The 11,086-nt window shown below is 35.4% G+C and overlaps 1 protein-coding gene across 1 annotated transcript; it reads right to left on the reverse strand.

The window, feature by feature from the left end:
• Positions 1 to 5,710: 5,710 nt before the first annotated feature.
• Positions 5,711 to 10,809, reverse strand: LOC140135926 (gamma-aminobutyric acid receptor-associated protein-like 2). Its single transcript, XM_072157600.1, has 3 exons — positions 10,612 to 10,809; positions 8,685 to 8,913; positions 5,711 to 6,349 (listed from the first exon to the last, which is right to left on the reverse strand). Exons 1-3 carry the CDS (start codon positions 10,682 to 10,684, stop codon positions 6,241 to 6,243), a joined length of 411 nt encoding a protein of 136 aa, XP_072013701.1. The 5' UTR covers positions 10,685 to 10,809; the 3' UTR covers positions 5,711 to 6,240.
• Positions 10,810 to 11,086: the final 277 nt, after the last annotated feature.

Here is an 11,086-nt window from a genome sequence, read left to right on the forward strand (position 1 = left end):
TGCCTATAGTTCATTGCTTGCGCAATGAGCTAAAAATCCTCCCTCTGGGTCCCACCACTCTTTCATTCTATTCTAGGCGATGTAATTTCTGTAACGCTAAAAAAAGCCACTTCACACATTTTAATATTATGGTATATACGTACAAAGTTCTGCTAATTTTATTCATTGAAAAAGTTCAAATACAACTTATTTGATTCTATATCATTTTATCTGCATATGATTGAATACATATCACATGAATTCATTATTCCGATTTCGGTATAGTAAGGGGCTGTGCAATAATTATGTATACCTTTAATGGTCTCCCAATAATTGCTTCTCCTCCCCTCTTTGGGGGAACCTAAATTCAAAACCTTAAAATTGTCTAATCATGTCATGAGAGCAGAGTAAGCAAGAAAATTTGCACGTTTTCATGTTTTTCTACATCTTATCGGGGTATAATATAGAAACAGAGCCCAAAAACTCTGTGCTAAAAATTGCTTTCCCCATTCAACCTGCCAATAAATGCTTGCCCCCTCCCCTTTGGCCTGCCTCCCCATAGTTCACCACCCTGTGGTACACATAATTATTGCAGCACCCTAACATGTTATGACATAAATGTGTCTAATATATATTTTAGCATTATGAGCAAGCTGATAATTTACATGGGTTTTTTTCACCACGTTTCCCCAAATATTCCTCATCATTATACAGGCTTATTGTTATAATACTTTCAATATCAAATACAAACTGGCAGGCTTGAAAATGTCATAGGTAATTAAATAACATACATGTTCACACTGCATAATTTACATGTATTCACCTATACATTACACTCTTCAGTGATCCACTACATCACAAAATCGTATAGATAGCAGAACCAGGGAGGACACGTTCCCTCATAATTTTTTCCAGGGGGGGGGGGAACAGCCTCCACTAAAAATCCAAGGGAAGATGAAATAAAATAAGAATTGTCCAGTGCATCATCCTTTTTAGCTCGGTAAGATCCACATTTTTGGCCAAAATATGGTGAAATTGCAGGCAAAAATATGCTTGTTCTACACCCAAATGGTAATGCTTTCACCACCACTGGAAAATAAAATAAAAGTCATCAAAAAGCAGATTTTTGCATTTTTTAAAGGAATTGATGCACCTTTGATCAGCAGCCACCTTTATCAGTACATTTACACATATGCAAAATTACACACAATATAATATACTGTTCACAAAAAGTATATGTACACTTCAAACACAAGTTAAATCTGAAAAGACAAATACTAAACCTAAAATTTGCCAAATAAAGTAGTAAATAAGTGGAACTTGTTGTGCTGCTTATTTTGATACCTAATTCGGGCATTATTTGCTTGTTCTACACCCAAATGGTAATGCTTTCACCACCACTGGAAAATAAAATAAAAGTCATCAAAAAGCAGATTTTTGCATTTTTTAAAGGAATTGATGCACCTTTGATCAGCAGCCACCTTTATCAGTACATTTACACATATATGCAAAATTACACACAATATAATATACTGTTCACAAAAAGTATATGTACACTTCAAACACAAGTTAAATCTGAAAAGACAAATACTAAACCTAAAATTTGCCAAATAAAGTAGTCAATAAGTGGAACTTGTTGTGCTGCTTATTTTGATACCTAATTCGGGCATTATTTTTCTAACTTCTACCAATTTGAATGAAAAAAGAGAGCATTTCGAAAGTGACATCCCTGGACCTCATCATCCACAAACCGCACCCTGTCAACTACACACATCCCCACCCACCACACGACATTAAACACACTCCCATCCCCACATACCCCCACTCTCTGGCTGTGTTCAATGATGCGAGACCACAATGCAATGCAATTCATAAACATAATTATTGGCTTGCTAATTATGCTTATCATTCAAATTTACGCTAAAAAGGTTCTTGTGTTTTCATATAGATGTCTATAGGGGATACGATATTTGACATTGTATGTATAAAGTTTGAAGACAATCCATACTCTAAATCAACAGGGTGTTCCTTTTGTTTTAAGTGTTATACACAGTTTGCGCGCAGTATACATTAATGATAGAAAGCAGTATTCCTTTATAAAACATTTATATACAGTATTCCACAATTTAATCTGCCTTGTAAGCTACAAGTAAAGATATATATCATACAAACTATTTTTTTCAAGTTTACTATTTTGTTGGAAAAGGAAAAAGTCAGTTTAAAAATAGTAACAAAATCTCTACAAAAGAAAATTAACCGTATAACAACATACTGATTGCTATAGCTAACTATACCCCATAGACAAGTGTGGGGTCTCCATAATTCCATTTCTTGAAATCAGACTCCATACTGGAATTGTAAGTGCAGAAAATCTGACAAAAGAAAATAAAAACATCTGGGAAAAAAAACATCTCTCGGACATGAGTTGCAATGGCTGAAACTGCATGCAGTCAGGGAGAGGAAGGGAGCAGGGAGCATTTCCCCCAATCTTGGGCTCTCCCCCCATGCCCAAATCCAAATAGGAGATTAGAAATTTTCCAATTGTGGGACAAAAATTATCACTTTTAGTTTTAGGCAGATTTTTGGATTCAAATTCACTTGACTGAAATTGACTCCACATGCCCCCCCCCCCACCCCCGGAAAATAATTGTGCCACCACCATCAGAGACCATTGTAAACACCTGTAACCTAGGTATACATCTTGTTTCAAACCTTAAACTCATGTATTGGGAAAGCATGTACAAAGTAAGTGCTTTTATACATTTTATTTTATTTGTTCAAACATTTCCACAGTAATTATACCCTGGCAGTTGCAAATATGAATGAATATAAAAGGGTATTTATGGCAAGTATTTTCAGAGTTTTTATATATAAAATTTATATAATATGCAAAATAGTATCAAACGAGCTTGTAACACCGCACAGCGCATAGGCAGTGGTGATTTCAGATCTATAAATATACACTTAAAACTATTGAGAGTGAATTTGAAACAATGAAATATGTTTACAATTGATGATTATGAAAAGTCAATCATGTGACAATTACTACTTAAGTTTTACATTAAGGTGGTACTACACCCCCTGATAAATTTTGTGACTAATTTCCAATTTTTCTCAAAAAATAACTACACACTGGTAACAAAGGTTATGTATATTATAGGGGCAAGGAATCCAATTACTTCACTGAAATTTCAGTGATTCAAGACAAGTGGTTCATTATATATGTTAAGAAATGAGGTACATTCTATAGCAGTACCTCTTTTCTTATCATAAATAATGTACCTCTTGTCTTGGAATTCCAGTGTAGTAACTGGATTCCTTGCCCCTATAATATACATTTTGTTTACAGTGTGTTATTATTTTGTGAGAAAAATGCAAAAATAGTCACAAATTTATCAAGGGGTGTAGTTACCACCTTAATGCACCATTAACACGTAACCATTAAAGCAAGTCCTACAAAATTGAACTATATACTCCTGCTTCCAGATTAATTTTTGGATTAAAAACTATTACCCTGATTTGCCAAATGACACAGCCCAATCATAATCCTTAAGTTAGCACTATACTTCCAATAAGATCATTAATATTTTGCAATTTGAGGGAAAATGCTGAGGTCAAAAATCAAGCAAATTTGAGTTTTTTCTTACAACTGCAGTCACAAAATTCAACAACTTGGTACAAGTTTAAGCATTTAAAACCTCAAGTATAGGCTAAGACAGTGCTCATAATTGAGTAATTTATATAAAATTAGTTGTAAAACTAGAATTCATAATTTCCGTTGGACTTGATTGTCACAGCATGTTTTGGCCCTAAATATTTCCAAACAGTGGCCAATATTTTTTTTAATCAAAAAAAAAAGAAAAAAAAAAAATGTAGCAGTTCAATTTTGTAGGACTTTTTTTCAGTTCACCTGCATAACACAATAGAACTTTTTTTCTTCTATGTTTGGTTCTCAGTGTGACATTGGTTCCTCTTCAGTACATATAGAGGGAGTAAAGAGAAGGCATCCAGCCACATATATACGGTTGTATTAATACTGTTAGTTTTACATTTAATGGTTTAATGCACATGACGTCAATAAATAGTTCAATGTTAAATTATTACAAAGATACTACACATACACATTGCAATTATTCACATTATTTTGAACTGCATGAAGACATATGTCTTGACTGTGGTTATAGTGATAAATGTTGGCTAAATTCTGTTGGCAACAAGCCTTCAAGATTGGCCACATACTTATGACTCATTTTTCGTTTCCTTCCTTTCTTTCTATTATAAACTATAAGTTTTGGTATTGGTATTGACCATTTAATTATGTCAGACCATAATGCCAGGAAAATCAAAAAGTTGAATGCTCCCAAGACATGGCATTACATGTTCAATTTCTCTTATCCGGACCTGGCTATTTTATATACATCTAACAATAACATCTCTGTTATACAGCAGCCATACAGTGTTCATTGAAAAACATGTTTGAAAGTGCAAAATGAGGTTTTTTCAAATTGTTTTCAGAGTCAGAATGTAGGTATTACTTACTATTATGCCTCAAATCAACCTGTTGTCAAATCAGTGCAGATCTAGTAGATAGAAGTGAAAATTGTAACACATTACTCTTCACCGGATCCATGAACTTTGAAAGACTCTTTAATATCGTAAGGTGCCAAAATAATAATCTGTTATCCCAATTTTAGCACTTTGCCCGGTCTGGGCGTTCAATGCAGAATTACACATAATTCAAATCCGGATAAATGTTGGTCTACATATACTTGAGTGAGTTGTGCTAAATGAATTATCTATGAACAAGAGGCATGTACAAAATATTGGGGAGAAAGCATCAAGCTCCAACTACAATAGTACTACATGTATATGCAACAAAATATATACTACTAATACCAGGTTAATACATGCATGTGTATTCACTGTCGAAGTGACGTAATAATCATATTAACTACCATAGCAATTATGGATGAATACAATTTTGACTATATCGCCTTGCACTACAACGTTCACACGGTACCTATGCATTGAACCATATCATTCTGATCACTCGCACCTGTAAGATAAGTATCTTTGAAAAGAGTGGTATTTTATTCAATCTATGATTGCAGACAAACACAGGTGATGAGTGTAACCTGCTTGTAGTGCAGGGTGATATACTGTAGTCAAAATTGTATTCATCCATTGCTATAGTAGTTAATCCGATTTATTACGTCACTTCGACAGCGAATATAAATCACATTCTTTGTGTGTAAGAAGGTCGTAAATGCTATGTTATTATAATTTATAAAGTCCCAACACTCTTGCAATGTATAGAGGGGTACTACACCCTCGATAAATTTGTGTCTATTTTTGCATTTTTCTCAAAAGTAATAACACAGTGGTAACAAAAGTTATGTATATGATAGGGGCAAGGAATCCAATTACTACACTGGAATTTCAGTGACCCAAGACAAGCGGTTCGTTATTTAAGATAAGAAATAAGGTACCACTAGGATGTACCTCATTTCCTATCATATATACTAAACCACATGTCTTGAGTCACTGAAACTTCAGTGTAGTAATTGGATACCTTGCCCCAATAATATACATAACTTTTGTTACCAACTGGTGTATTATTATTTTTTGAGAAAAATGCAAAAATAGTCACAAATTTACCACAGGGGTGTAGTACCCCCTTAATAGGAACAATAATAGCTTTTATATAATTATACAATAAATTAATTTTCTTATATCCATTTATTTATGTACATTTTTGGGTCATTTCCATCAAGTATATCATTAACTTGTGTTGTATTATCTATTCCATATCATTGGAAGCAAACAACAATGATACCGGTGTAGTAGTTGATAGGTCATTCTATACAATCAATAAATAAATACCAAAAGAAACAAAGAAGGTAAACAAATTACAAATACAAGCACCCATACTGTACTCTAGAAACTCTAATAATGTTATTTCATTTTGTTTTTGTCTGCCACCTCAGCAACAGAAGAACATCCTCTATTCTCTATCGATATATGGTCATCATCAAAATCTTCTTCATCATGATGGTATGTCGATCATGTCAGCCACCCATACCAAGAACTTTACAATTATCTCATAACTTGGTTAGTGTGCTTTGAAAACATGTGTTCCACATTTTATATGCGGTATATTATGCAGAGGGTAAATTTTCAGCCTTTCTGGTAACCATAGTACAGGCAATAATTCTTCCTCCATATTTACACAGTCAGTTTTATACATCTGCATGTAGTCCTCTACCTCGGTAACTGATGACCATAACCAAAGGTGTTCTCACCACTGTATGCTACGTATAGAAATCCATCCTCATCCCTGTGCTCCTGGTAGACTTGTCCCATTGTAGCACTGTAATTGAAACAAATAATAGTGTAAATTTACACTTAGCCCAAGAAGGATAGAAAGAATTATTAAAGACGAAAAATAGAAATATGAAAGCCTTGATTTAAATTTTTATAAGGAAAGGTTATTTTAATGATAATGTTGCCTATTGGGTTGAATATGCAAGTATTTAAGGGCGTACTACACCCATATATTGGTTTGATTGGTCTAAATAAATATTTTTTTATTTATAGCTAGGCGATATATGCACGGATCATGTGAAATAAAAAAATATGAAAAAAAGAAGAAAAAAATTGCTTTTAAACAATTGTAGTAAGTCATTTTAGCCCTATATATATTTTGTTTACTGTATCCTAGTTACTCAGATGCGTGTTTCATAACAAACCATGATTTATTCTATTCAGCATGTTCAAGTAGGGTACATGAATAGAATACATTAAATCCTTTGTTATACTCTCTATAGAAAATCTAGTGGTGCATGCAAAATATATAAACACTTACACAATGGATGTATAGTCATTAGTCAATAATATTATAATGTGCTGTTAGGAGAAGAAAAGGCTATTAGGTCACCGTATGTCAGGTTATAGGTCAATTGGTTCAGGTCAAATTTAAGCATCAATTTTGAATACACATGTGAGAGTTTGTGATATCATAATGAGAAATAATTTTGATATTCTGTCTTTAACTGGATATATATCGAGAAGTGCAAGGTGGATATACTAATATACCTTGGGATGTAAATGGTGAGTATAATTTAGAATGCCTAGTTGAGATGGATTTCACAAATATATATAAAATAGTTATCAAAATCACAAACGTTAAGCTTACGGAAAACTACCCAATATGGTGGTATAGGTGACAAGAAATACAATTTTTTCAACATTGCTGTAGTATGGTTGTGGTAACCTGTTACCTGTGGCTTAATTAAGTTTCAGTGAAATAATGTCGCAAGTTAAAAATACAAAATATAGCTCAACATTGAAAATAGAAGCATTTTAACCAGTTCCTTTTTGATAGTTGTGGAGCACTAAGTTCATGAAGTCATAAAAGAAATCAGGAACCACTTATTCCCATTTTACATATCAACTTTATTTCCCTAACGTGTTAGCAACACATATCCAAAATTTTAACGAAATCCGTTGATAGTAAGCTTTCCAAAATGAAGTGAATTTAAATCATCAGTGATGTACCATCTTTTGGCTTCTACTTTTAAAAGCATGTAAGCTACGTTGATACCGATGCCACCAATAAAACGAGAAGATTTGCCCCTTCATTTTGCATACCACTTTGTCCAATTTTTTTTTGTAATTTCTTCACAAAATGCAAAAAAAAAACAAAAAAAAATCAATGGGTGTAGTACCCCCTTAACTGATGCAAGTTGATTGCTTCAAAAAATATTGATGCATGCAGTATCTATAATAAACGACATTGGCATAGAACTTCCTCAAGCATAGTGGGACGGTTTTGACAGTTTTGGTACATGTTGAACTCTGAACTATCAGAGAAATTGCCTTAATTATTATTCTGTATTCTTTCTTTCATTATTATTGCAATAATGTTATCATTAAAATATTTTAAATAATTGCAATTTGTGAGATAACCATGGTTTTTTTTTCCATTTTATTAAAATTCTAGTAAAACATTTTTAAACAATATTTTGTACGCACAAAAATAGTTTTCCCGACAGGTCAGAGTTCAACATGTACCAAAAAGGCAAAAACTGTCCCACAATACATTTCTCTTGCGTCACCTCTTGAATTTGCATCACTGTTTTGCAAATTTTAATGCTGATTTGGCTTATTAGCATAAAGCAGTATAGGGCCTACTTTGTTTTCATTAGGGAGGCAGTTGATTCCATCTACTCCAAAGGTAAAAAGCAGAATCTATTGAAATTAGAAGGCAAACTGCGTTTTAATGCAGTATGAAACTCTTAGGGACTGTGCAATAATTATGCGCCCCCGGGGGGTAAAATCTCTGTCCACCAAAAAATCGCTTGCCCCCCCTCTCGGCCCGCCAAAAATCTTTGCCCCCCCTCCCTTGAACATGCCAAATTTTTGGGATCTCAATTTGCAAACCTTAAATGGTCTCTATGTATGTTGCGAGTGCAGCGAGCAGGAAAATTTGCATATTTTAGCGTTTCTGTACTGTTTTCCGAAGCCGTTTTATTAAAAAGGCGCCCCATGAATGTGTACCAAAAATCGCTTGCCCCGCCCTCTTGGCTTGCCCCCCCCCCCCCCCCTTTTGCCCCGCCAAAAATTTCTTGCCCCCCCCCCCCCAATTTACCCTCCCCCAGGGCTCATAATTATTGCACAGCCCCTTAATGAATGATGGTTGGTACCTTGACTGTGGCAATAGTCTTCCAACGAAGAGAAATATTGCCTTCTCAGGTGGGAGCTGAACTCTCTTACGAATAATCCACATGAATTGAGCCACTGTTAGGTCAGCGGGTACCAGAAACTTCCTCTTATCAATGTCTGGAATCTGTGATCTAGCTGCTCTCTGCACAATGACTGGGATCCTCTCTGGGTACTTCGCACGGATTTTAGCCGATTCAGCACTTCTGTGCTCTGAAAGACAATGTTAAGAAATTATATTTAGGAGATAAGTTTTACAGTAAAAAAAAAACATGGTTGGACATATGGTATGATATTTCTGTAAAGTGAGGGCAACAAGCAACTTTAATACCGAGACAATGTTTCAAACGTGCTGAAAAGATTTAGTTGTGAAGGTACATATATTGTTGTAGACAGTAAATGTCAAAGGTGACTGCAAGCATTTTCACATGCCTTTCATTTGCTTGAGTAGTCTAGGGGTGTTTTTTGTTCAAACGGGCAAATCCTGTTCAGGGTATGTTTTGAAAATCTCTGGTCATGCATGTGTACACAGTAAAACTTGAGTACACCCCTCCTCCCCCCGGTCACTGCCCCAGCCATCTATCTGTGAAACGGTTAACTACATTGTATAGTGTGGTTGCAAGGAAGTCATTACCGGTAGTTCAAATCATCCTCCAGAAGACATGCAAATCCATGGAGTACAATACCAATCACCTGTTGAAGTGGTATTGATTCTTTTGTACTCCATGCATTTGCATGTCTTCTGGAGGACGATTTGAACTAATGACCTTTCATGCAATCGCCCTATTCGCTAGCGAAGTGATGTAATAATCGGATTAACTGCCATACCAATAGGTGAAAACTATTTTTGATTATATCGCACTGCACTACAACATTCACACGGTACCTACATGTATGCATTGAACCGTAGATGTCAAAGAACAGGGATAGAATACCAATATTATGCTGATCCCCTGATCACTCGCACCTGTAAGACTAGAGTGCAACCTGCTTATAGTACAGCGCGATATAATCAAAAATTGTTTTCACCTAATTGCTATGGTACTCCGTAGTTAATCCGATTATTACATCACTTCGCCAGCGAATAGGGCCATTTGTAACAAACATAGTCAAATGTTAGTCATAAAAAGTCACGAGATCAATTAATGACTAAAAGTACACCAGAGTTTTGCAGTCTACTAACCATAAGAAACCTTCTCCATTTCAGGTTCAGCAATCAATGATGGGTCTTCGTATAAAGAGTTATAAAACTGAGTATGGTGATGATGGCAATAGCTTCGTTTGTAACACACAGTTGCGCGACTAACTGACATGCTGATGAAGTATCTAATCTTGCCTTAATCAAAACACTTCAGGCATGTAGTACCTGCTCAATACCAACTTGTAAGTTACACCATGCATCCACTTCACAAGACCTCTATCTCAAATTGTGTTCAGTACATACATACAAGCCCATTCCAATTATTCAACCAAGATCATGCAAGATCATGAAGGTGCCTTGATCTGGAATAACCTTGCATATAGGCCTATATGATAGTAATGTTGTGTACCAGCACCAGACAAGTACATGAATATCCCGGATGAATATGCCTGAGTATGAGCAGAAAACTGAATAGGTACAACCCTCACACTAATCTCTCTCTACCCTTTCCATTCCGTGTTCTATCGTACATGTAGTTCGTACACACATGATGCATGTTTTCCTGACCGTCCCACACCTACTTAGCTTTCCGGGTACACCCCAATCAATATTACAAGTCTTACTGCTTATTGTTTTTGTGGATATACCCGCGATACCAGTGCGGTAAATCAATACAAGCATTAAAGCTCAATAGCCATGATTGCGTAGCCCATTGAATATGGGTCAGGTACGTGATAAACAAGATTAAAAAATACGAATTCAATTATTACCTTCGGAATGTTCTTCTTTAAATTCCCACCGCATCTTTGCTGCGCCGGGTTTGTTCTCCATTGACTTCAACATAAGATGTACTAATTAACACAAAACACGGGTGATATTTCACTGATTTCAAGAGCAAAATCGTCCTTTCCTTGTCGCTGTGATGAATACAATCGTGACCTGCCGCAGCTGATTTTGTTTTGGTTTGCAAATGAGTCACGTGTGGTATTTAAATTTCAATACTACACGCAATGAACGCTACAGATAATTGGTTCGGATTGCGTGCTCATATAGTTGTACGGTCTGTCTGCGATAGTTATCAAAAATGAGTGTGTATACGAGGGCTTCGAGCGATTTGTTCTATTTATAGCGCTATCGCCTGGCTATCGTGTGATAGAACGTCACGACATGGCATTCAGCTGAGTATGACATCATCAGCAGGATCAGGAAACAATACCATGAATACCACAGGAAACAACATAAAAC

The sequence above is a fragment of the Amphiura filiformis genome, chromosome 16, assembly GCF_039555335.1.
Source record: "Amphiura filiformis chromosome 16, Afil_fr2py, whole genome shotgun sequence".
NCBI classification, from domain to species: Eukaryota; Metazoa; Echinodermata; class Ophiuroidea; order Amphilepidida; family Amphiuridae; genus Amphiura; species Amphiura filiformis.